Source organism: Nerophis ophidion, linkage group LG21 (genome assembly GCF_033978795.1).
Source record: "Nerophis ophidion isolate RoL-2023_Sa linkage group LG21, RoL_Noph_v1.0, whole genome shotgun sequence".
In the NCBI taxonomy this organism is placed as follows: Eukaryota; Metazoa; Chordata; class Actinopteri; order Syngnathiformes; family Syngnathidae; genus Nerophis; species Nerophis ophidion.
The window spans coordinates 28051025-28078093 of NC_084631.1; the positions used below are offsets into that span (position 1 = coordinate 28051025).

The 27069-nt window shown below is 41.6% G+C and overlaps 1 protein-coding gene across 2 annotated transcripts in view; it reads left to right on the forward strand.

Annotated features, from left to right (window-relative positions):
- The window catches only part of rftn1a (raftlin, lipid raft linker 1a), a 93602-nt gene that overhangs the window by 33238 nt on the left and 33295 nt on the right, over positions 1 to 27069 (forward strand). For both annotated transcript variants that reach the window (XM_061882423.1, XM_061882422.1), the window contains exons 3-4: positions 7320 to 7503; positions 26096 to 26207. In XM_061882423.1, coding sequence (XP_061738407.1) covers positions 7320 to 7503; positions 26096 to 26207 — 296 coding nt within the window. The remainder of the gene's footprint in view (positions 1 to 7319; positions 7504 to 26095; positions 26208 to 27069) is intronic.

The window sequence follows — 27069 nt, forward strand, 5'->3', positions numbered from 1 at the left end:
CAGAACACCAGTGCGAGTTTTTAATCAATGCAACATTTTGGAAAAGTGGAGAGCCTTTTGCTGAGCGACCAAACGCTGTGGCCCACGGCTACATTCCCTGAGCAGTGGGGAGCTCCTGGCTCCAGGAAGTTGATTGTTTTACAGCCACCGCTTTGGCGCATATCCTCGCCAAAAACCTCTGCAAGTCATTAAAGGGCTATCTGAATAAAAAGTCCACCTCCAGTAAGTGAGGGATAAGCCTTGAGGGCGGCTGTGAGTCGTAATCCTCATTCGACACCTGGCAGCCTTCGTGCTCTTGCACAGCCTGGCAATATGTACTTTACAGTCATGTACAAATTAAATATACTCTACTACAGTACTGCAAGTATACAATATCAATACAGTCTGATTGGTAGAGGTATTTTGATTTAATTTCCTAGGATAGGTTCATCACGAGTTCCAAGAAGAAAACCGTGTGTGTCTGAAAACGGTCAGTGTATATTTTGGCCATTGAATGTTCTTTTCATAAATGGACTTTGAAATAAAAAATTAAAAAAACGAGTTATAAGCGGTAGAAAATGGATGGATGGATGGAGTTAATATGAATTTCCTTTCAAAATACAAAACATAAATAAATTGGAAAACAAAGCAATTTTATTTTTCGGTGTTGAAAAGCAATAAAAAAAAAACGGTTTAATTTTCATTTTACACTTCAAACAAGAAACATGAAACTACTCAGAAAGGAAAAAAGACCAACCACCAGAGGGCGAAACCATCCTTGCCCAAGCACACCCTCCTGGGTTTTGGAGTATAAATATTTGGGGTTTCGGCACCAACTGATTGACTAGATGTGGCCAATCTAAGTCAAAGACTAGATGTGACCAATCTAAGTCTAAGACTAGATCCGACCAATCTAAGCTTTAGACTAGATGTGACCAATCTGAATCTAAGACTAAATGTGACCAATCTAAGTCTAAGACTAGATCCGACCAATCTAAGCTTTAGACTAGATGTGACCAATCTGAATCCAAGACTAGATGCGACTAATCTCAGTCTAGAGCTGACCTATCCAGGTCTAAGACTAGATTTGACCAATCTAAGTCAAAGACTAGATTTGACCACTGTAAATCTAAGACTAAATGTGACTAATGTAAGTCTAAGACTAGATGTGACCAATCTAAGTCTAAGAATAGATGTGACAAATCTAAATCTAAGACTGGATTTGACCAATCTAAGTATAAAACTAGATTAGATAATTTGAGTCTAAGACTAGATCTGACCAATTTGAGTCTATGACGAGATCTGGCCAACCTAAATCTAAGACTAGATGTGAACAATCTAAGTTTGAGACTAGATCTGACCAATTTAAAGTGTAAGACTAGATGTGACCAATCTAAGTCTAAGACCAGTTCTGACCAATTTAAGGCTAAGACTATATGTGACCAGTCTAAGACTAGATCTGACCAGCCTAAGTCTTAAACTAGATGTGACCAATCTAAGTCAAAAACTAGATCTGACAAATCTGAGTCGAAGACTAGATTTGACCAATCTCAGTCCAAGATTAGATGTGACCAATCCAAGTCGAAGACTAGATGTGACCAGTCTAAATCTAAGACTAGATGTGACCAGTCTAAATCTAAGACTAGATGTGACCAATCTAAATCGAACACTAGATGTGACCAGTCTAAATCTAAGACTAGATGTGACCAATCTAAGTCTAAGACTAAATGTGACCAATCTAAGTCTATGATCATGAACTGATGAAGTCTACTAGGATGAGAGATGAAAGGTCTAACAAGACAAACCAAACAGCCCAGTTGTGATGATTGAATGCCCTGAGATGACAATGACCTGATGAATGACAACATTCACTGACGGACCAAAACAGATGTTTTTTTCATGTGCAGACAAGGGAAGTTTTATTTTCTTCCTAAAATGTCTTTGGCGCACAACAAAGAAAACGTTTTAGACGTGGCACAATGAGGACTTATATAAACAAAAACTGAAACTGAAAAACAGACCAAAAAAAAAGTGTTTTCATATTCCGACTTTAGAAACAGAAGTAGCCATTTTAAAGAAAGGACTACGTGTACTAAAGTCATACTTGCCAACCCTCCCGGATTTTCCGGGAGACTCCTGAAATTCAGCGCCTCTCCCGAAAACCTCCCGGGACAAATTTTCTCCCGAAAATCTCCCGAAATTCAGGAGAAGCTGGAGGCCACGCCCCCTCCAGTTCCATGCGGACTTGAGTGACGTGTATAAAGAGCGTTTCTGCCTAATGACGTTATAGCTATAGAACGATCAAGGGCGAGTTCTTGGTTTCTTATGTGGGTTTATTGTTAGGCAGTTTCATTAACGTTCTCCCATCGCGGTAAAACAACACACAACAACAGTAGTCCGTTTTTGTCTACCGTAAAGCAGTTTGTCTGCCAAACAGCAATGTTGTGAGACTTTTAAACAGGACAATACTGCCATCTACTGTACATGCATATGGTTAGAAAAACAAGGATGGGCAATTCAACTCTTAACTCAACAATAAGTAGATGAGTGTTATGTGTGTGTCCATCCATCCCTTTTGTACCGCTTATTCCCTTTGGGGTTGCGGGGGGCGCTGGTGCCTATTTCAGCTACAATCGGGCGGAAGGCGGTGTACACCCTGGACAAGATGCCACCTCATCGCAGTTTATGTGTGTGTAAATGTGTTAATAAATGAACACTGATATTCATGTATTTCTTATATATATATATATAAATAATAAAAAATAAAATGATATATTATATATAGAGCTACAATTCACTGAAAGCCAAGTATTTCTTAGATATATATGTATATATATATATATCTAAGAAATCAAGTTTATTTAAGAAGTCAAGTATATCATATATATATATATATATATATATATATATGATATACTTGACTTGATGAAGTCAAGTCAAGTATATCACATTCCGAAATCGGAGGTTTCAAGGTTGGCAAGTATGACTAAAGTGCGTGGTCACACCTCCACTTTCATATATATGTGTATAGATCTCTGCCAGTCCTCATTGTGTCGTGTCTAAAATTACTTCTGCCTAGGGTTCCAAATACATTTGAGCCAGGTACACAGGTACCCTGCTTTTACTTTAGGAATAAAAACTTCTGTGGACCGGCTTTTAAAAAACATCCGTTGGGGTCGTTTTTTCCGTTTTTGTTAACTGAGGAGCTTCTTTTTTCTTTTAGGAAATATAAAATGAAAATCACACCGTTTTTTTTTTTCATCACCAAAACAAGAAACATATCAATTCCCTTTTTATATATGTATACATATATAAGAATATATATATGTATATACTGTATGTATATACACGTGTGTGTGTGTGTATCCACTCTTATAGTACCTCCTCAGCGGTGCACTCACATGAAACAAAGTACACCATTAACTTTCTTCTTCAGCAGTCCCACCCTTCCCCTCACGAGACAGGCCTATAAAACCAATGGGTGCCATCTATGTTCCCATTCTGCAGGGGGAACTGCAGCCTTTCTACCTCCTTTTATTTTAAATTCCTTTAGCAGCAGATGGTATAAATGAAGGCGCTCCCCAGCCTGAAGCTGCAAGACACCCTAATAACTTCTGTACGCCTGAGTTACTCGGCGGTGGACGAGTGCTAGCCGCGCAGAGCTAATGGTTGGCTAATGACAGGATCTTTGTTATCCTCGCCGTCCAACATGGTCTCCAGCTGTTAATGTAATCATCGCCATGCTGCTTTGGAGACGTGCGCACACAGACGAGCCATTTATGCATTTGATGAAAGCCTCTGCTGCTTCCAAATATTTGTGCCAAGATGCTGTGTTCCTGCGGGTGTTCTTTTTCCTGCTGGTGGAACAACTGTGTGTAGACGCCCCACCTTTTGTGGAGGCATTTTGTTGCAGCCGTACATGGAAAATAGTTGGATGAACCCTTTTCATGACGTTAGTGTGTGTGTGTGTGTGTGCGTGCGTGCGTGTTCTGACGGTATGGGGACAAAAAAACAGGTCCCCTAAAGGGAAACCTTTTTAAATTATGGGTCAGATCCATTCTGAAGATGCCTTAGTGATTTTTTAAGCTTTGGCCCATAAACCATGTTTACTGGTTAATTTGATTGTGAGACATTTGAGACAGTATTGCCTTAAGGCAGTAGTTCTCAACCTTTTTTCAGTGATGTACGCCCTGAGAAATTTTTTTAATTCAAGTACCCCTAATCAGAGCAAAGCGTTTTTGGTTGAAAAAAAGAGAATTGAAGAAGTAAAATCCAGCACTGTGTCATCAGTTTCTGATTTATTAAACTGTATAACACTGCAAAATATTGCTCATTTGTAGTGGTCTTTCTTGAACTACAAACCCCGTTTCCATATGAGTTGGGAAATTGTTTTAGATGTAGTAAATCATACTTGCCATCCCTCCCGGATTTTCCGGGAGACTCCCGAAATTCAGCGCCTCTCCCGAAAACCTCCCAGAAGAACTTTTATCCCGAAAATCTCCCGAAATTCAGCCACAGCTGGAGGCCACGCCCCCTCCAGCTCCATGCGGACCTAAGTGGGGACAGCCTTTTTTCAAGTACGCTTTTCCACAATATGAACAGCTTGCCTGCCCAATCACGTCACAACATCTACGGATTTTAATTAAAAAAACTGCACACACAAGAAGACGAAGATGAAGCAGAAGAACGAGGACGAGCAAAATGAAGAAATACGCTTGCAAGTTCCAAAATGATTGGAAACAAGAATTTCAGTTTATACGCTTGCAAGTTCCAAAACGATTGGAAACAAGAATGTCAGTTTATCCAGGAGAGTTCGAAGGGGAAGGGGTATGTTGCCTGTAAATTTTGTAGAACAGACTTCTCCATTGAACACGGTGGCCGAATGGATATACTCAGTTATGAACGGTCAGCGAAGCACAAAGCGTCCGCAGCGCAGCATCGTTTACAACCCAGTATTACGGGCCACCTTGCAAAATGGAGACCCGATGGTGTAACTTATGCTGAGACAAAGATGGCTATGCTGATAGCTGGAAGCAACATCCCGTTCTCTTTTGAGGATGTCTCCAACAGATCCGTGAAGGATATGTTCCCAGATTCGGAGATAGCTCGCCAGTACGCAAAAGGCAGAACAAAGGTTACTCAAATAGAGAAAGGTAAGTTTTTTTTTTTTTTTTAGTAACCAGCAAGCACAGTACAGTTAGTAGAACTGTGTTTTTATTACTGTGTATTTGATAGGTGCCGTCTGAAATTCAACTATTTATTTTATTTATATACATAATAAAATGAATATATATAGCTAGAATTCACTGAAAGTCAAGTATTTCATACATATATATATATATATATATGTATATATATATATATATATATATGAAATGTATATGAAATACTCGAGTTGGTGAATTGCAGCTGTAAATACTCCTCCCCTCTTGCCCCTAACTACGTCCCCAACCACGCCTCCGTCCCACCCCCGACCAGGAATGTTTTATTACAATAAACACAAATTGTGGTCATGAAAATGCCCTATTTTAACATGAAAACATTACAATTTGCTGTGAAAATGTATTTTGCTATGAAATCACGATTTGCCCCAAATATGCTCTATTTTGCCATTAAAACAAAAATTATGGTCATGAAAATGCTCTATTTTACCATAAAAAAATTACACTTTGTGATGAAAATGATGTTTATAGCCATGGAATCACCATTTGCTTAAATAGATGCTATATTTTACTATAAAACACTCAATACATATATTTGCCAAAAACCCTCAAACTTTTTTTTACCATGAACACACCAATTGTGGTCATAGCAATGTTTAATTACCATTAAACACAAAATGCAGTCATCAAAATGCCCTAATTTAACATGAAAACATTTCACTTTGCTGTGAAAATGTTGTATTTCACCATGAAAACACGCCTTGTTGTCATGAAAAATGCCCTATTTTACCATGAAAACATTACACTTTGCTGTGAAATTGCTGTATTCGGCCATGAAAACACCACGTGCCAAAAAGATGCTCTATTTTGCCCTGAAAACATTACACTTTATTTTCACAATGCTGTAAATTGACCATGAAAACACAATAATTGCCTGAAAAAGGTTCTATTTTGGTCTGAAAGTCACATTTATTTGCCAAAAAGACATTCAGACGTGAAAACGCCGTATTTGCCAGAAAACTGCTCTATTTTACTGTGAAATCAAAATATTTGAACGTTAAAACGTGTTGCCATGAAAACACATTTTACCTTAAAACCTTAATAATTACAAATCACATGGAACAGTGCCTGTTTTTCATGGTATATAGCCATGAAAATCCAATATTTAATCTGTCTGTGATGCCTATTTCTGTTTATGTAGAGTAGCAGCACGCTTGATTGACAGCCTGTATTGTGTGGACCTGTTCACCCTATAGACTGTGTGGGCCGTCCAGCCTTACTGGTGTGCAAGTGCACAGCAGATGATGAAGAATTAATTTAAAATGTGGTAGCTTGCACATTTCGTGTCTGTGTTTGAGCTTTTTAATTTATGCAGGTTATTTTCTCTTCTCCAGACCAATGCAAATGCGACTGAATAGGAAGGGTGACAGACATTCAGACACGTGCACACACACACACACCCCTCTCCCTTTATTCTCCATCCTCCTCTCTCTTGTACACACCTGGCTTCACTCAGCATCCAAGCATGGACGCACGTGTTCCTCCCCCCCTCCCCAAAAGCCCCTTAAACACCAGCGAGCTTGGGGACAATGCGCCCACCCCGACAGGGTGTTTCTCACAAACATCCCCCCGGTGGATTTGCAGAAACGCTTTGCTCCCGTACGATAAGCTCCGCTAAGCATCCTTACTGAAGTGACAAGGAGTGTGTGTGTGTGTGTGTGTGTGTGTGTGTGTGTGGGGGGGGGGGGGGGGGGGGGGTGTGGTGGTGGTGGTGGTGGGGGGGGGGGTCTCTTCATTGTGTGTGGCTTCTCTGCTAACGATTCCTGCTAATACCCCGCGCTGATAGCGTTGTCTTTACAGCCTTTTGATGTGTGTGTGTTTGTGTATGTGCGTGTGTAGGATAGAGAGTAGTTATTGGAGCATGTCCGGACGCATTAAAGTGTTGACACACTTGAGCACCTCTGTTTTTTCCTCCGTCAAAGCCAACATGGAGTGTAATTACTTCCAGATTTAGCTGAAAGATGCCGTGTATCATTTCTCCGTGTGAACTATCATCCTCGAACAGGCTCTTTACTCTTTGTCGTGATCCATTTTCACGTGTCTCAACCACTTTTTTTCCCCTCTACTATGCTCTTTTTTGTCTCCTCGTGTGTTAACACGCGTTTGTCGCTCCCTCAGAGGTTCCGGTGTCATCGGTGCTGTGCCTCTCTTCAGTCCGAGAACTACCCGTCCAGGTGAGGGAGCTCTACGCACAGGGCTTCGTGCTGGTGGCCGTCCATCCATTCGTGCATCCCTGTGGCCCCCATCATGCCCGCATCCAGCGGCAGCTCCACCGGGCCGTGCTTGTCCGTGAAACGCCAAGGTAATACACATTCACAATACAATAATGTCATGAAAATGCTGTATTTTTCCAATGAAAGTACAAAATGTACGTGGCCATGCAAATGACAGTTGCACTACACTTTTCCGCCTCTTGTGGCAGTAACGACAATATCAAACAAACATAAGAAGTCATAGAGGTTTCTTAAGCGCAAAAATTCTGACTAAAGTGGCGGGGATGTGTTTTCATTCGTACTTACATTTTATTGTCTGTTTATTTAAGAAACATAAATTATTATTATTTGAATGTATTTATTTTAGCGCTGCATAATTGTAAAGTAAATTAGTGAAGTGAATTATATTCATACATCCCTTTTCTCTAGTGACTCAAAGCGCTTTACATAGTGAAACCCAATTTCTAAGTTACATTTAAACCAGTGTGGGTGGCACCGGGAGCAGGTGGGTAAAGTGTTTCGCCCAAGTACACAACGGCAGTGACTAGGACGGCGGAAGCGGGGATCGAACCTGGAACCCTCAAGTTGCTGGCACGGCCGTTCTACCAACCGAGCTATAATACACATTCACAATTAAAGGGGTGAAGCATTAGGTTCTGTTCAATCTGTAGTTTGCATCTGCAAATGACGCCTGTACAATGTAAACATGTATCCGAGCTCGGCTCAACTTGCTCTATTTGACCAGGAAAACATTTCAGATGGCTGTGAAGATGCATTATTCAACCATGAAAGCACACTGTTATATTTTACCGTGAAACACTAAATTTGCCATAAATTTGCCATGAAAATATTGTCGGCCGCCATAATAATGTGAAATGTTATTAGGCGGAAACAGGTGGTAGAGCTGTGGAGTCCCCCAAGGCAGTATATTAGGGCCTTTACTGTTCCTAATTTACGTAAACAATATGTCATCAGCATGCGACTGTGAATTGTTCGTTTGCGGATGACTCGGCCCTGCTGGTATCTGGCAAGGACAAGTCACAGGTGGAAAAAAATCCTCAGTACCGAACTCTGAATTTGTACCTGGCTCGCTGACAATAAGCTATCCATACACTTAGGTAAAACGGAATTCATCCTATTTGGGTCCCAAATCAACCTCAAGAAAGTCAATGACTTCACTATTAAAGTGAGTGACATTGCTATCACCAGGAAAGATGAGATCACCTACCTAAGTTACATTCTAGAGGCTAATCTTTCCTGTGATAAAATGGCTACCAAGGTAATCAAAAAGATCAACCAACGAACAAGATTTCTCTACAGAAACTCCTTTCTGGTCAACAAAAGCACCATGAAGATTCTAGCGGGAACTCTCATTAAACCCTTTTTCGATTACGCATGCACCTCCTGGTACCCCAGCATCTCCAAAACCCTCAAATCGAGACTCCAAACATCCCAGACAAGCAAGTCAGGTTACGTCTAGACCGCCACCCCAAATCACACCTCACTCTTACCCACTTCTCCAAAGTGGGCTGGCTCAGGGTGTAGGACAGAGTAAAACAACTTGCACTGAGCCTAGTCTATAAAATCCGCTACACCTCCCTGATACCGAAGTACATGTCAAACTACTTCCATAACGTAAATGACTGTACATATCTTACCAAGTCAGACCTACACTGTTTCAATGTCCATTTCTCAGATGACATAATCGTTGATGACTGAAATGATGATATCAACCAAACCTAACCCCGCCGCCCCAACCCCCTCCACATCCCACCCCCCGGATTGTAAATGATGTAAATAATTCAATGTATATACTCTGGTAATTAACTTGTGTGATGATAGTATATATTTGTACCATGAATTGATTAACGTGAACCCCGACTTTAACAAGTTGAAAAACTTATTCGGGTGTTACCATTTAGTGGTCAATTGTACGGAATATGTACTGTACTGTGCAATCTACTAATACAAGTTTCAATCAATCAATCATTGTTATCTAGTATCAGTAGAGTGGAAAAACAAGTTAATTGTTATTCATTGTATTCACAAAATTCGACAAATTCAGTCGGCCATTTTGAATGTTCTGCTCCGAATACCTTCGGCAATTTCCGTAGATTCTACATGACTGTAGTAACGCTTCTGACCTCTGACCATATTATTAGAGCAGTCTTACTGGAAATATGCAAACAAAAGAGATATGCTGTTTATCATTCACAATCTTTATGTAAGAAAAGAACACTTTTATTTGTTTATGCGTTCTAAATCGTGAATAAATATCTAGCGCATTGATAGTAGTGAGCTAATGCTAGCTTACGCAACTATTGTTGACACACTAAGCCAGCAGCTGCTTCTGCTTGGTTTCAAACTTGCTGAAAGTAAATTCTAGATTATAATTCATGCATCAATTATAGTCCATGACAAATGTGGTCATGGACTGGCTAGCTTCTCCACTTTCACATGCCCCCAGAAGGTGAAATATACACAAAAATGTGCGAGTTGCAGCAACTTTTGTAACCCTTTTTGAGAATTGCGACTAATTCTTCATCTAAACAGAATTATATGAGCTTCCTGTTGATCGACATCCCAGCGAGAGTGGAAATATTACTGTAAATGTTTGTTTTATTATGGTTAGTTTATATGTTCAGCATCTAGCAATGCTGCTAATGCTAAAGTGTTACAATAAAACTGCATCCGTTTAGCACTCAGCTTCTAAAACATATTGCTTTTTTCCTTGTGTTTGGGATCAATAATATAAGGTTCTCGAGTTTATATTGTCATAAAGTAATCGTTGTTGGCTCTCACAAAGTGTTCTTGATTGGGGCGGTATAGCTCGGTTGGTAGAATGGCCGTGCTAGCAACTTGAGGGTTCCTAGGTTTGATCCCCGCTTCCACCATCCTAGTCACTACCGTTGTGTCCTTGGGCAAGACACTTTACCCACCTGCTCCCAGTGCCACCCACACTGGTTTAAATGTAACTTAGATATTGGGTTTTCACTATGTAAAAGCGCTTTGAGTCACTAGAGAAAAGCGCTATATAAATATAATTCACTTCACTTGATTAGCATTGTTGTTGGCGGTGAAGGGATCTGTGGTTCCTCCTCTACGTCACGGATCACGTGACTGGCTTTCAAGATTCAAGATTGTTTATTGTCATTTGCACAGTTAAACAGTTTGCCGTACAATAAAAATCTTACTTTGCTAGTTCACCCTTCAACAAGTCAAACGATACTTACCTGAAAATAAAAAATAAAAATGTATATACAAGGCACAGTAAGTAACATAACATCATTGCACATTCTGACTGACAGTCAACAGTATAGATATGGAGGTGACCTTGGGTCACAGCAGCAGTTAAAGTGTCTTTAGTGATCCAAGGTGAAAAGTGTCTACAGTGATGGTTCACAGTTCAGGGGTGGTCAAGGTACCTGTCCTTTGTTCAAAAAGACAAAGTAAAAATGGGGGGCGGGGGAGCTAGCATTCACAATTTAGCATTCAAAAGCCTGATGGCCTGTGGGTAGAAACTGTTTGTCAGTCTTGTAGTCCTAGATTTCAGGCTCCTGTATCATCTGCCTGATGGTAGGAGGCTGAAGAGACTGTGCTGGGGGTGTGTACTGTCCTTTATGATGTTGTGTGCTCTCCTAGAGTACATGTCCTGTAGTAAGGGGAAGGCTGCTCCTGATATGTACTGAGCAGTTTTAATCACTCGGTGGAGTGCCTTCCTGTCCTTAGCAGTGCAGTTTCCATACCAGACCGTGATTGAGCTGGTAAGGACGCTCTCAACTGTACTTCTATAGAAGTTGCTGAGAATTTTGGGTGGCATACCAAATTTTCTCAGCCTTCTTAGGAAGTACAGTTGCTGCTGGGCTTTCTTTATTGTTTTTTGGGTGTTGTGATCCCAGGTGAGGTCCTCGCTGATGTGGGTCCAGAGGAATTTAAAGGTTTTCACCCTGTCCACCTTTGTCCCCCCTATGTACAAAGGTGTGTACTGTGCACTCCTTCTCCGTGGGGTCAATAATCATCTCCTTGGTCTTGTCTGTGTTCAAGGAGAGATTATTATCCTGACACGAGGCCACCAGTTCCGCTACCTCCATTCTGTACGCTGCCTCAGCTCCACCGGTGATCAGTCCGACGACCGTAGTATCATCTGCAAACTTGATGATACTGGTGTTGTTTTGGGAGGCCACACAGTCATGTGTGAAGAGGGTGTACAGTCGGGGGCTCAGCACGCAGCCTTGGGGGGGTCCCTATGCTTAGAACCTTTGTGCCTGATGTCGGGTTGCCGATTCTGACTGACTGGGGGCGTTTTGTGAGAAAGTTCAGGACCCAGTCACAGAGAGTTGGTGTCAGACTAACAGTGAGGAGTTTAGCAGTGAGTTTTTGTGGGATGACCATGTTAAAAGCAGAGCTGTAGTCGATGATTAATAGCCTGGCATAGGTGTCCTTGCCCTTTAAGTGGGTGAGGGGGGTGTGGATGACGGTGTTGACTGCATCCTCAGTGGACCGGTTCTGCCAGTAGGCAAACTGCAGAGGGTCCAGTGTGTCTGGGATGGTCTTCTTGATGTGTGACATGACTATCTTCTCGAAGCACTTCATCACAATTGAGGTGAATGCAACTGGGCGATAGGCATTAAGACAGGTCACAGTACTTTTCTTTGGCAGGGGCACGATGGTGGTCGTCTTGAAGCAGGTGGGCACAACAGCTTGTGCTAGTGACAAGTTGTACAGTATATATCAGCAAGTACGTCAGCCAGCTCTGATGAACACACCCTGAGGGCCTGGCCAGGGATGTTGTCTGGGCCGGCTGCCTTCTGTGGGTTTGTTCTCCTCAGAACTGTATGTACCTCTGCTGTTGTCACAGGGAGTGGTGGGTCCTGCGTGCACTCCGTGGTCAGAATTTCTCTCTGTTGTTTGTTGTTGAGGACCTCGAAGCGGGCGTAGAACTCATTCAGCTCATCTGACAGTGATCGTTGGCTGTTTGTGACCCCCCTACTCTCCTGCTTGTAGTTTGTGATGTGTTGCAAGCCTTGCCACATGCACCGGAATCTGTGGTGGAGTAGAATCCCTCCAGCTTTTGTCTGTATTGTCCCTTGGCCTCGCTGATGGATTTACACAGGTCATATCTGGCCTTCTTGTAGTCCTCAGCGTTGCCAGAGACAAATGCAGTGGAGCGGGCATGTAGCTTGGACCGAACATCACAACTAATCCAAGGTTTTTGGTGTGGGTATATCTTGTATTGTTTTGTGGGAACAATGTTTTCCACACGTGCTGATGTAGCCAGCATATTCCTCAATGTCCACAGTACCATTATCCCTCTGAGCAGCAGTTTTGAACATGTCCCAGTCTGTACTCCCAAAGCAGTTCTGAAGCACTAGTTCAATGTCTTCATTCCACACTTGTACAGTTTTTCTCACTGGGGGGGGGGGCTCTTGCTTGAGGCGCTGTCTGTACGCTGGATATAGAAAAGCTGAGATGTGATCAGATAGTCCAAAGTGTGGTCTGGGTACAGCCTTGTAGGCTCCCCTTACGTTGCAGTATACTTGGTCCAGAGAGTTGTTTGCCCTTGTAGGAAACTTCACATATTGGTTGCTCATTATCTCTAAAAATGTAATTTGTGAAATTGATACTATTTTGATCAGATCTGTTTACGCGCATACTTTTTTTGGTGTCATAAATCAGATATATATGATAGCTTTAATATAGAGGCAACTTGTTTTTTCATTACACTGAAAACACTATATTTGTCATATAAAAATATATTTTAGCATGCTGTACTATAACGTTAAATATTGTCATGACATTGCTTCTCTTTTGCAAATAAAATACTGTGTCAAGTTTACAAATATAGACACATTGGAGCCTCTAAAACACGGCTACATGCTTGTTTAAAAACGCTATATTTGAACATGAAAACACTACTCTTTGTTTTGAAAATGCTGTAGTTAGCCATAAAAACATGGAACTTTGTCATGAAAATGCTCTTTTATCATGAAAACTCTTATTTGTCATATAAGAATATATTTTAGCATGAAAACAATATACTTTGCTATACTGTAACGTGAAATATTGTCATGACAGTGCTCCTCTTTTTCCATGAAAATACAAGTTTACAAATATACCCACATTGGAGCCTTTAAAACACGGCTAAATGCTTATTTAAAAACGCTATATTTGACCATGAAAATGCTACACTTTCTTTTGAAAATGCTGTAGGTGGCCATAACATGGAATTTTGTCATGAAAATGCTCTTTTATCATGAAAACTCTTATTCGTCATATAAGAATATATTTTAGCATGAAAACAATATACTTTGGTATACTAAAACGTGAAATATTGTCATGACAATGCTCCTCTTTTACAATGAAAACACTATATTTGTCGTATAAAAATATATTCTAGCATGAAAACAATATACTTTGCTATACTATGACGAGAAATATTGTCATGACAATGCTCCTCTTTAACAATGAAAACACTATTTGTCATAAAAACATATATTTTAGGATGAAAATAATATACTTTTGCTATACTATAACGTGAAATATAATGAAAATACTTATTTTTCACAATGAAAACACTATATTTGTCATATAAAAATATATTTTAGCATGAAAACAATATACTTTGCTATACTGTAACGTGAATTATTGTCATAACAGTGCTCCTCTTTTTCCATGAAAATACAAGTTTACAAATATACCCACATTGGAGCCTTAAAAACACGGCTAAATGCTTATTTAAAAACGCTATATTTGACCATGAAAACGCTACACTTTCTTTTGAAAATGCTGTAGTTAGCCATAACATGGAATTTTGTCATGAAAATGCCCTTTTATCATGAAAACTATATTTTTTATATACAGATATATTTTACTTCCTGGCAAGTTGAAACTGTGGTGCCTACAGTTTGGATTACTTCCCCGTTTGCTATGGCCACTAACAGTCTACGAGATCCCCATGTCCAAAGTCAAGAAGCTGGAGAGAACAGTTGGTGCATACATCAAGAAGTGGCTTGGCCTTCCACGGTGCCTCAGTAACATCGGCCTATACGGTCATGGTGCCCTGGAACTGCCCATCTCAAGCCTCACGGAGAAGTTTAAGTGCACCAAGGTGAGGCTGAGCATGACAATGACTGAGTCTCAAGATGAGGTGATCCGAGCGGTTGCTCCCAGACTGGCAACCAGGAGGAAATGGATACCATCTGAGGCTGTGAAACAAGCCAAATCTGCTCTCAGGCATGGAGACACAGTAGGACAAGTGCAGCACGGAAGAGGTGGGTTTGGACTTGGGGCTAGTCGACCCACATGGCACAAGGCAACATCAGCCCAGAGGAGAAAGCTGGGGGTAGATCAGGTTCGACAACAAGAGGAGGCAGACAGATGTGCAATGGCAGTGACACAGTCCAAACAGGGACAGTGAACTAGCTGGGAAAACCTGGAGCATCGTAAGCTCACATGGAAGGATCTTTGGGAAACGGAAGGGAGCCAAATCAGCTTCATCATCAGAGCCACCTACAATGTTCTTCCAACACCCAAGAACTTAAACCAATGGTTTGGAGAAGATCCTTCTTGTGCACTCTGCCAAATCCCTGCAACACTCAGTCACATCCTCACTGGCTGCAAAATCAGTTTGTCTCAAGGCCGCTACACCTGGAGGCACAACCAGGTCTTAACACAACTGGCGATCACCCTGGAGGAAAGGAGAAATAACAACAAAGCCCTCTCTCCCCCAATCCCTAGTCACTCAATCACCACTCAGTTTGTAAGAGCAGGACAACTACCACCAAAACCATCTGCAAGAGTGGAGGCAACCCTTCTGGACTCTGCCTGGCACTGGAAAATGCAGGTTGACTTGGACCAGAAACTCATTTACCCGGCTGAAATCATTACAACTAGCTTTAGGCCGGACCTGGTCTTGTGGTCAACCTCCCAGAAGATTGTGTTCATTGTTGAACTAACTGTACCATGGGAAGCTGCAGTTGGTCAAGCATATGAGCGCAAACAACTGAGGTATGCGGACACAGCAGCCGAGGCAGAGCAGCGCGGCTGGCGTGCCAGAGTGCTACCAGTTGAAGTCGGGTGCAGAGTTTTCGTTGCTACGTCCACCTGAAGACCTCAGTGAAGCTTTTGGCCCTAACCCCCACACCCCCACTCAACACTAAGTGCTGATTAATCTGAGGGATTGTATTATCTAGTCCTATGAGCTAAATTAGCGTGAAAATAATATACTTTGCTATATTACAATGTGAAATATTGTCATGACAATACTCCTCTTTTGCCAATAAAATACTGTGTCAAGTTTACAAATATACCCACACTGGAGCCTTTAAAACGTGGCTAGATGCTTGTTTGTAAACGCTATATTTGACCATGAAAACATTAAACTTTGTATTGAAATGCTGTAATTAGCCGTAATACGGGCGTGGCCACCACTGCTGCTCACTGCTCCCCTCACCTCCCAGGGAGTGAGGGTGGTGAGTCAAATACAGAGGTTAATTTCACCACACCTAGTGTGTGTGTGGCAATCATTGGTACGTTTTACTTTTTAATAAAATGGAATTTTGTCATGGAAATGCTCTTTTATCATGAAAACAATATTTTTTGTATACAAAAAAATATATGTTTTAACATGAAAACGATAAGCTTTTGCTATGAATATGCTGATGTGCAGTTAGCCATGAAAAGGCACTATACATGGCCATAAAAACACTATAATTGTCATGAAAATGCAATTTTTTTTCCCATCAAAACCCTTATCTTTCCAAATGCAAACATTTCACAGTCCTAGTGCAACCGATTTTTTTAAAATTTCAATTCACAAAAATGCTTTTTCGTTGAAAAATAAAGACACCACTCTAGATTGTTAAAATACTGCTGTATTTTAGACTTGGACTTTGACTTCCTTTTTATTGTCATTCAAATTTGAACTTTACAGTACAGATAAGAACAAAATTTCATTGCATTAGCTTATGGTAGTGCAGGATTAAAAAAAGCAATAAGGTGCAGATATAAATAAAGAGATTACTGTGCAGATAAATATATTGCACTTTTGCATATGCATCCACCTTTATGGATGTGTATTATATTGTCTTTATATTCCAGCGAGTTAATCCATTTTTGGGGGGGAATTGAAGGCATAATTATGATGCGTTCAAGAGTCCTACGGCCTGAGGGAAGAAGCTGTTACAGAACCTGGAGGTTCTGCTACGGAGGGTGCGGAACCTCTTTCTAGAGTCCAGCAGTGAAAACAGCCCTTGCTGAGTATAGGTTGAGTCTCTGCAGATTTTCTCAGCCCTGGTCAGGCAGCTGCTTTTTGCGATTTCGTGGCGAGGAGGAAGAGGAGTCCTAATGAATTTTTCCGCTGTCCTCACCACTCTCTGCAGAGACTTCCAGTCCGAGGCACTGCAGGCTCCAGTCCAGACAAAGATGCAGTTGGTCAGTAGGCTCTCTATAGTGCCTCTGTAGAATGTGGTGAGAATGGGGGGAAAGAGCTGTGCTCTTTTCATTTGATGCAAAAAGTGCATGCGCTGCTGAGCTCTTTTTACAAGAGCTCTGGTCTGTAGGGAACTTGGAGCTGCTTACCATCTCCACCGCTGTGCCGTTGATGAAGAGTGGAGCGTGGCTGGACTGGTGCTTCCTGAAGTCTACGATGATCTCCTTGGTCTTCTCGACGTTCAGGACCAGGTTGTTGGTTCTGCATTAGTCAACCAGATGTTTCACCTCCTTCCTGAAGTCCATGTCGTCGTCGTCACAGATGAGGCCCACTATTGTTGTGTCGTCTGCATACTTCACAATGTGATTAGTAGCGCACTTGGCGCAGCAGTCATGACTCATCAACGTGAACAGCAGCGGACTCCGGACACAGCCCTGGGGGGACCCGGTACTCAGGGAGATGGCACTGGAGGTGTTGTCGCCCACTCTCACAGACCGGGGTCTGTCTGTGAGGAAGTCAAGCAGCCAGTTGCAAGGGGGGTACTGAATCCAAGGAGGACCAGTTTGCTCACCAAATGCTGCGGGATGATGGTGTTGAATGCTGAGCTGAAGTCCAGGATCAACATTCGCACGTTTGTGTCCTTTCCTTCCAGATGTTCTAAGCTCAGGTGGAGTGCAGAGGAGATGGCGTCCTTTGTGGCGAACTGGTATGGGTCGAATGTGGGGGGAAGTCTGGAGACAATATATTCCTTTACCAGTCTCTCGAAGCACTTCATTATGATGGGGGTTAGTGCCACGAGGCGATAATCATTGAGGGAATAGATTGTGGGTTTTTTAGGCACTGGAATGATTGTGGCCGTCTTAAAACATGATGGTACCACTTTACAAATGAAAATACAAAATGTGGTGACTGAAATGCTCTCCTTAACCACAAAAACACTATACACTCCGTGGCCATGCAAATGACAGGTGTAATTTGCATGGCCTTTTGTGGCAGTAACGACAATATTAAACAAACAGAAGAAGTCTGGAGCTAAGGTCATAGAAGATTCTTTAGCGTAAACCTTATGACTACAGTGGCGAAGATACATTTTCATTTGTACTTACATTTTATTGACTGTTTATTTAAAGGGGAACATAATCACAATTTCAAAAGGGTTAAAAACAATAAAAATCAGTTCCCAGTGGCTTGTTGTATTTTTTGAAATTTTTTTTGAATTTTTTTTCGAAATTTTACCTGTCCCCGAATATCCCCCCAAAAAAAGCTTTAAAGTGCTTGATTTTCGCTATTTGCGATGCGACTATCCATTTCCCTGTGACGTCATACAGTGCTGCCAATGTAAACAAACAACGGCGAATACCACAGCAAGATATAGCGACATTAGCTTGGATTCAGACTCGGATAAGCGATTCAACAGATTACGCATGTATTGAAACGGATGGTTGGAGTATGAAAGTATTGAAGAACAAAACTGAAGCTATTGAGCGAATAGCTATTGACGCTATTCATAGCCATAGCATGGCCGAATAGCTGCGTTAGCATCGCCGGTAAAATGTGCGGACCAAACGATCAGGACTTTCGCATCTCGTGACACTGGAGCAACTTAAATCCTTCGATTGGTAAGTGTTTTTTTCGCATTAAATGTGGGTGGAAGGAAACGTAATATAGTTCCAAATGCATCTGCAGGTTATCCATACATCTCTGTGCCATGTCTGCTTTAGCACCGCCGGTAAATAGCATGTTAGCATCGATTAGCGTAGCATGATAGCATCGATTAGCTGGCAGTCAACATCAACAAAACTCACCTTTGTGAATTTGTTGACTTTATAGTTGCAAATGCGTCTGCAGGCTATCCATACATCTCTGTGCCATGTCTGCTTTAGCACCGCCGGTAAATAGCATGTTAGCGTCGATTGGCGTAGCATGTTAGCATCGATTAGCTGGCAGTCACGCCGCAACCAAATATGTCTGATTAGCACATAAGTCAACATCAACAAAACTCACCTTTGTGATTTCGTTGAATTTATCGTTGCAAATGCATCTGCAGGTTATACATACATCTCTGTGCCATGTTTGTCATCGCCGGTAAAATGTGGAGGCACTCTGGCACATTCAATGGGGGTCTGGCGGCAGACACTTTTGCATCTTCGGGCCAGTGGTGCAACTTGAATCCCTCCTTGTTAGTGTTGTTACACCCTCCGACAACACACTGACGAGGCATGATGTCTCCAAAGTTCCAAAAAATAGTCGAAAAAAAGGAAAATAACAGAGCTGAGACCCGGTGTTTGTAATGTGTTGAAAATGAAAATGGCGGCTGTATTACCTCGGAGACGTCACGTTCTGACGTCATCGCAAAAAGAGCGATAAACAGAAAGGCGTTTAATTCGCCAAAATTCACCCATTTAGAGTTCGGAAAACGGTTAAAAAAATATATGGTCTTTTTTCTGCACCATCAAGGTATATATTGACGCTTACATAGGTCTGGTGATAATGTTCCCCTTTAAGAAACATAAATTATTAATAATTTAGTTAAAATATATTTATTTTAGCACTGTGTAATTATATAAAAATGTATTTTTAATCAGTATTTATAATTATTTTCTTTTACAGTACATTTGATCATTATTTACATTTATAATCATGCTGACCAAAGCCTTGATAATAATATTTGTGATTAACACACTCATACAAAATGTATCCTGTTAAAAGGTCAGTAGGTTAGATATAATTATTGAATAAGATTAAAATCATGAGTCAGATGACTAATTCAGTGTTAATAATTGAGTATGCCCGGGCCCTTCTGCAGTGGAAAAGTTTATCTAAGAACCCATGCACTATAAATGAGGTATTTCCCGTGAAATGTTGGAGTTGAACATTCCCTGCCCTACAAATGAGAACTAAAACGTTACCATACAGTTGTTTTCACAAGAGAGTTTAAATATAACACAACATGAATCATCATAATAGATGCTTGTCAGTGCCATCTTCAAAGCACAATATTTCCATTTGTTTCCCAAAAAAAAGGATGTAAACATTGACACTGCAACTACAAGTCAAGTGATGGACCACCTCACGGAATCATTTGGGCTATTAGGAGACAATTGTGCAGGCTTCCATAATAGAGAGTGACGTTAGACAAGGAGAGACTTTATTAAGTCTGGAGCTCACCTTCATCTTTTCATGTCAAATTATGCCTGACTGCAGCTGCCTGCCCCAATTCTTTCACTTTTTACTAAACCTGAGGAATTAATACACTGTACCTGGTCTGTGTATCATAAAAATATATTTGTGTTTTAATTGGCCACAACAGTTGTGTCGAAAAGCAATGCATTATACTCAGGACCAATCTTAATTTGACTCTAATTATGCTCTCTGTATTGTTGTTTTGAACCATTTCAACGTTTTCTAAGCTTGGTTAAAACATCCACATTGAATACGAATCCAGTTGAATATTGAAACAATATACTCAAAATAAGGGCTTCACGGTGGCAGAGGGGTTAGTGCGTCTGCCTCACAATACGAAGGTCCTGTAATCCTGGGTTCAAATCCAGGCTCGGAATCTTTCTGTGTGGAGTTTGCATGTTCTCCCCGTGAATGCGTGGGTTCCCTCCGGGTACTCCGGCTTCCTCCCACCTCCAAAGACATGCAGCTGGGGATAGGTTGATTGGCAACACTAAATTGGCCCTAGTGTGTGAATGTGAGTGTGAATGTTGTCTGTCTATCTGTGTTGGCCCTGCGATGAGATGGCGACTTGTACAGGGTGTACCCCGCCTTCCGCCCGATTGTAGCTAAGATAGGCGCTAGCGCCCCCCGCAACCCCAAAAGGGAATAAGCGGTAGAAAATGGATGGATACTCAAAATAATATAATGAACAATATCAACACAATATGTCAACAAGTTCCTTTTTGTCTTTTATTACATACAACTGTTTGATAAAAACAAAGTCCTTAGTACAAAAGTAAAAAATACTATCTGCTACATTTTGCTTTCAAAGTCCTCTGTGCCCAGGGAGTTATTTCCTGAGTTTGTAAACATTAGCAAAAACATGATTTTGAGAAAATATCGATCAAATCACTCCAGTATCGATCATATACTGGATCAATCTCACACTCTCGCTCGACTCTTATTTTGTTTTTTTCCTGTCAATGGCTGCTTACTTTCTGTCATAATACACGTTCAGCTGCACTTCTTAAACATTACCAAACGCTTATTTCTTGGTGTTGTTTCAAACTCGCTTTGCTATTCGCATGCCTGTTCCTGGCTTGCTCTCAACGTGTAACATGTTCATCCTCGTCTTCCAGTGATAATAATACATGATAGTAATACCTAAGATACGAAGAAATGCAGTTTATCTACCATAATGGAAGTGATTATTATTAGTTTACGGCAGCGGCTCCACACTGTGAATGTTGACACATACTTATCTGCTCGCTGCTTGTCAGTCAAGGGACAAAAAATGAATACAGTGTCAGCCAGAGGGGATCTGCGTTTGTGATCGACATTATAAGACGATCACATACTGAATCATAACACTGAATTAGTGATATTACCCTTGGTTTTAGTTGTATTCAACAATTATATCTAACCTACAACCTTGTCAAATTATATAAAATGATTTGTTAATCACAAATATTATTAAGTAGTTAACACACAGTTCTAAGGCTTAGGTCAGGCTGATTAGAAAAATAATGACTCATTAAATGTACTGCATAAAGGGACACATAGTTAATTCACCAAAAATATTCATAAATAAACTGTCAATACAATTACATTAATGACAATATAGAGCCAGATAAGGTGGTTCGGGCATCTGGTCAGGATGCCAACTGAACGCCTACCGAGGGAGGTGTTTAGGGCACGTCCAACCGGTAAGACCCAGGACACTTTGGGAAGACTATGTCTCCCGGCTGGCCTGGGAACGCCTCGGGATCCCCCGGAAAGACCTAGACGATGTGGCTGAGGAGAGGGAAGTCTGGGCTTCCCTGCTTAGGCTGCTGCCCCCGCGACCCGACCTCGGATAAGCGGAAGAAGATGGATGGATGGACAATACAGAGTCGCCACGTTAGTTCTAATGTTTGTGCTAAAGAAACTTCTCTTTGACTTTAGCTCCAAAATAATTTGTCTTGATAATGTAATTACTGCCACAAGTGGTGGAATCGTGTATTACAACTAAGTACCACTGCTGACCACAGCTGAGAAATACTTCTTTTTTTGGTGGCCCTCTTAGGGGTAGCTCCCGGCCCAATAATGGGCGCTGGCCCTATGGTATACGTCAGGTGTCTCAAACTAAATGTACCTGGGGACCACTGGATGCAGAGTCTGGGTGAGGCTGGGCCGCTAGAAAATATTTCTTTAAAAAAATGTTGCATACTTCTCAGCATGTCTAGTTGTACAATGATGTTCCAAATTGTATCCCTTGCGCACCGCAACTTTCTCTGTGCAAATAAGACACTAAACAAAGAAATATTGCATCTCCCACTTTTACTGGAATTATCTTTGTGTCATGATCCACATCTTGGATCATGGCATATTCTGGTTTTGGTTCTGTTATCACATTCTGTCTAGTATTTGTCTTCCTCAGTTCTTTTTGGCACTTCCTGGTTTTGTTTCGTTGTCATAGTTACCCATTTAGTGTCACCTGTCTCTCCTTTGATCACGCGCACCTGCCCTTGATTAGTTATCTCCCTATTTATGACCGCCTTTGTTTGACATTCTTTCTTGGACTCTTGCTTGCTACACGCAACAGCTGACGCCGCTCTTCCAACATTGTGGTAAATCTATTTTTGTATACTTGTTAGCTTCTATGCTATTTTGTTTGTTTATGTCCCTAGCTTCCACGCTAGCGCCCTTTGTTCTTTCTAGCTCCCAAGCTAGTTCTGTTGGTTTTTGGTTAGTGCCTTTGTGCAAGTGTTTTTGTTCTTAGTTTGTTTTATAATATAAATAAATTCTTATTCTTACCTTACTTACCATCTTCGCTGCACCCACGAGAGAACAACTCGTCGCCACAATGCCACCGAGACGTCACAATTTGCACATCACTAACCCCTTTCTTCACTGCAGGCTCTGAAAAAGACATGTTTGGGGTTGTGGAATATATTTGTATATAGCCGACGCACGGAGAATGTTATTTCCGCAATGTGTGTCGTTTTGCTTTTCCTCCCTACAGCAACACGGCGGTCGGCGGATAACAGCCGGGAAAGTACCGGGATAGTGAGCGCAAAAAAAGTGACGGCTCCCGGAGTGTTATTCGGCGTCACATAGAAATACAGTATTTGTAGTGTTAAACCTGTTGAGGAAATGCAGATTAAACAAAAACAAATAACGGTTTGAATTGGTCTAGGTTAACGAGGACTGTTATTACTGACGGACAGGTGTCGCGGTGTGACTGCAGCCAGGCACGTAAGAAAAGCCTCGTCTCCATGGCAACTTCTCTGTTGCTTTCACTCATTTGGCGCTCTTCCACAAACACAGGTGTAGGCAACCCACAACCTTGAAAGAGCCATTTTGGACCAAAAAACACAACGCTGTCAAGCGCAAGTCATATAAAACTTGCGAGCCTCACTAACATTAAAGGTGAAAGCCTCAAAATAAAGTCTCGCGGGCCGCGTGTCTGAGACCCCGGTCTACGTCATGTCTCAGCTACACAACATTTTTGGCAATGTGGGAGCTGTTCCAAGGGTGGCCGCCATCTGTGCACTTCGAAAGACATGAAACTGTAATTTCACCGTTCATGTCTCAGCACTGTTCCAAATGCTTCCAAGTGCGCTTATAATAACTTATACTAGTATTATTATTATTATTGTTATTAATTGAAAAATAATGATAATAATTAAAAGTCTTTTTTTCTTTGTACTTTATTTCATCCATCAATCCATTTTCTACCGCTTGTCCCATTCTGGGTCGCTGGAGCATATCTCAGCTGCATTCGGGCGGAAGGCTGGGTACACCTTGGACAAGTCGCCATATCATGTACTTGATTTCAATGATGCACATATTTACAGAAATGCGAATATATAAAACATGACAAGGAACAAAGGGAGAATTGTGCATTGTCAGATGTGCCACTAATTGAACATAAAATGTTGAAATAAAAAAATGTAAAAGATACAAAAAGTACAAAACAGTAATAAAGGGTAATAGTCACTGTCACGTTGATGTCATCTATAGTTTTGCTGTATTAAAGAAGGCAGGAGAGAAAATAAAGTGCAAAAAAATAAAATAAAAACTATTCATATTATAAAACTAATATAAATCCAGATGTAAAGTGTTTTTTGCAACCACTGGTGTATTGTAGAGATGCGCGGTTTGCGGTGGGCGGTTGACATGACGAAAAATAGATTTTAATTAGATACGGGTGGGTGGCGGTTGAACCATCCGGAAACATTTGATATCCATGGTTCTGGGATCGGTATCCTTTGCCATTCAAAAAGCCATTTAAGACCCGTGTCATAAAGCGAAGAAGACAATAGGAGACGCTATTACTCTCTTGAATGACTGCCGGCAGTCACCCAAATAAATATTAGGGCGTGCTATGAAGCCATTGGCTTTGTCGCCTTGTACAGCATGTACGATCTGCTTGTCAGTCCAGCATCATGTTGTGTGTGTGGCTTCCGCGGCAACACACACACGACTGCAAGGCATACTGGGTGACACAGAGTACACTAATGGTTGTGATATAAACAATTTTAACACTCTTAGTAATATGCGACACGCTGTGAAGCCACACCCATTAAGAACGACAAACAGATTTCGGGAGAACATCCTCACAGTAACACAACATAAACGCAACACAACAAATACCCAGAATCCTTTGTATCTGTGACAATTCCGGACTATTTTATACACCCCACTAGCAGCAAATCCCGCCCCCTCGCCCCGTGCGTCGGTAAGGTGGGCGGGGTTGGTGGCGCGGGGGTGTAAAATATATTCAGGGTGTCTCACGGATACAAAAGATTTTGGGTATTTGTTGTGTTGCGTTTATGTTGTGTTACTGTGAGGATGTTCTCCTGAAATGTGTTTGTCAATCTTGTTTGGTGTGGCTTCACAGCGTGGCGCATATTAGTAAGTGTTAAAGTTGTTTATATCACAACCATCAGTGTACTCTGTATCACCCGGTATGCCTTTCAGTCTTGCACGTGTGATTGCGGAGGCTGCACACATGTTGCCGGACTAACAATTGGTTCGTACATTTTGTTGAAGGTCTCTAAGGCAATGGCTTGTCAGCACGCCCATATTCTTGTCATCAGGATGAATGCTATTGGATAGTCGCGAGAATGTTAGCGGTTCCAATTGTCTTCATTAGTCTGTGAAACAGGTTTAAATAACTCTGTGAGTGGTAAAGGCGGCCGACCTGTGATGTATTTCAGCGGGCGGGTACGGTTCTGATAAAATGTTGGTTCGGGCGGACAGCGGGTGGATGACGACTTTGGTGATGCGGTTGCGAATGATATAATTGCCTATCCGCGCATCTCTAGTGTATTGTGTCCAATATTGTAGGCACTTGGTGTGTATTTACAAAAAACAAGTTTAATATTGAGCACTGTTCTTGTAATTGAATGCAAAAAGAAATGCTCTCTGTGCGAGCCCCCCAGGTGTTTGGCCACTAATGCAGCCTCCCTGCCCAGTGGTCCAGCTACTTCCTGGCACCTGTCACCGTGGAGACAGCTGATTGCATCATCAGCCGTTACCGGAGGGGCAGTGAAGGAGTGAAACCATCCTTTCATCCTTCTTTTTTTCAATGGTGGCCATCAACCCCTTTTTTTTTTTTGTCCCCCTCTGTCTTTTATCTCCAAATCACCGCCGGGCCCTTTCATCAAAAAAAATGAAAGCGGAGAGAAAAAAAAGTGACAGATCAACTGTTTCAAATCTAGCCGGGAATGTCAGCGGCGCCTGGGAGCGAGTGATATTACCTCGGCCTCTTCCTTGACCCCATTCCAAATATGAAGAGGCATATCTCAATAGCCTTTTTTATCATCACGTCTTGCAGCGGGAGCTGAAATTCACACTCTAATAAATATATTGTGATGGCGGCGAATGCTCGCACCCCCTCAAATGGAAAAATCAAGCACTTTCTGGCAAAATGGACACGATGGATCTGCTGCTTGAGTGAGCAGACGGGCTATAAAGGCCGGGTGGAGGAAGCAGGTAATGACGGCGCCAGATGAGCGCGAAAAGGAAAGCGAAAACAGCATGACTTCATTCAAAAAGTACTTGCGTTTTCTAATGACGTCCGTCCTTCTCTACGTTTGTAGTTGGGAGAAAAGCCAGGAGAGGAGATGGTGGAGACATCGACTGGAGACAGACGTGTGCGCGGCCGGGCACCAGGCGGCCGACCCGGAGGTGATTCAGAGCTACGTCAAGAGGGTGAGCGCCCGTCTGCGACATGTGTCAGTTCCCTACTCGGCGAGAAACAAAGCCGCTCTTTGACTCATGCAAAAAGCCGTCGGCGATCACGGCAGCATTTTTGTTTAAAAATGCCATCGACTCTCTTCTCAGATTTTTTCACAGCGATAGAGGTGGCCAGCAAAAACGTGGACACAACATTAGGTACCCCTACACAATCTAAAGAGCCGAATGGACAAAATAACACTGACACCGTTGGATGTGGTCATAAATTGTGGTTTTACTTTGAATAAATATGGAGGTCAAAATATTAGAAACTCCTCCCAGTGTGATTCAGTGCACTACCATAGACACACCGAAAGGGCAAACAACCACAGCTGAGTTGCTCAAAATATATATTTTTTAAATATGACCACAAATTTTTTTTTTTTTTAATAATTATAGTTTCTACATACAGAATACTAAATGAAATACATACACCATATTTTATAAACTATATAAGCACCGACCAGTATTAGAGATGTCTGATAATGGCTTTTTTGCCAATATTTCGATATTGTCCAACTCTTATTTACTGATTCCGATATCAACCGATACCGATATATACAGTCGTGGAATTAACACATTATGCCCAATTTTGTTGTGATGCCTCGCTGGATGCATTAAACAATGTAACAAGGATTTCCAAAATAAATCAACTCAAGTTATGGAAAAAAAATGCCATCATGGTACTGCCATACTTCTTATTGAAGTCACAAAGTGTATTATTTTATTTTCAACATGCCTCAAAACAGCAGCTTGGAATTTGGGACATGCTCAAGAGCATGAGGATTTTTAGGTTTGCGGGGTTGAGGTGGAGGGTAACGGGAAGGGGGTGTATGTT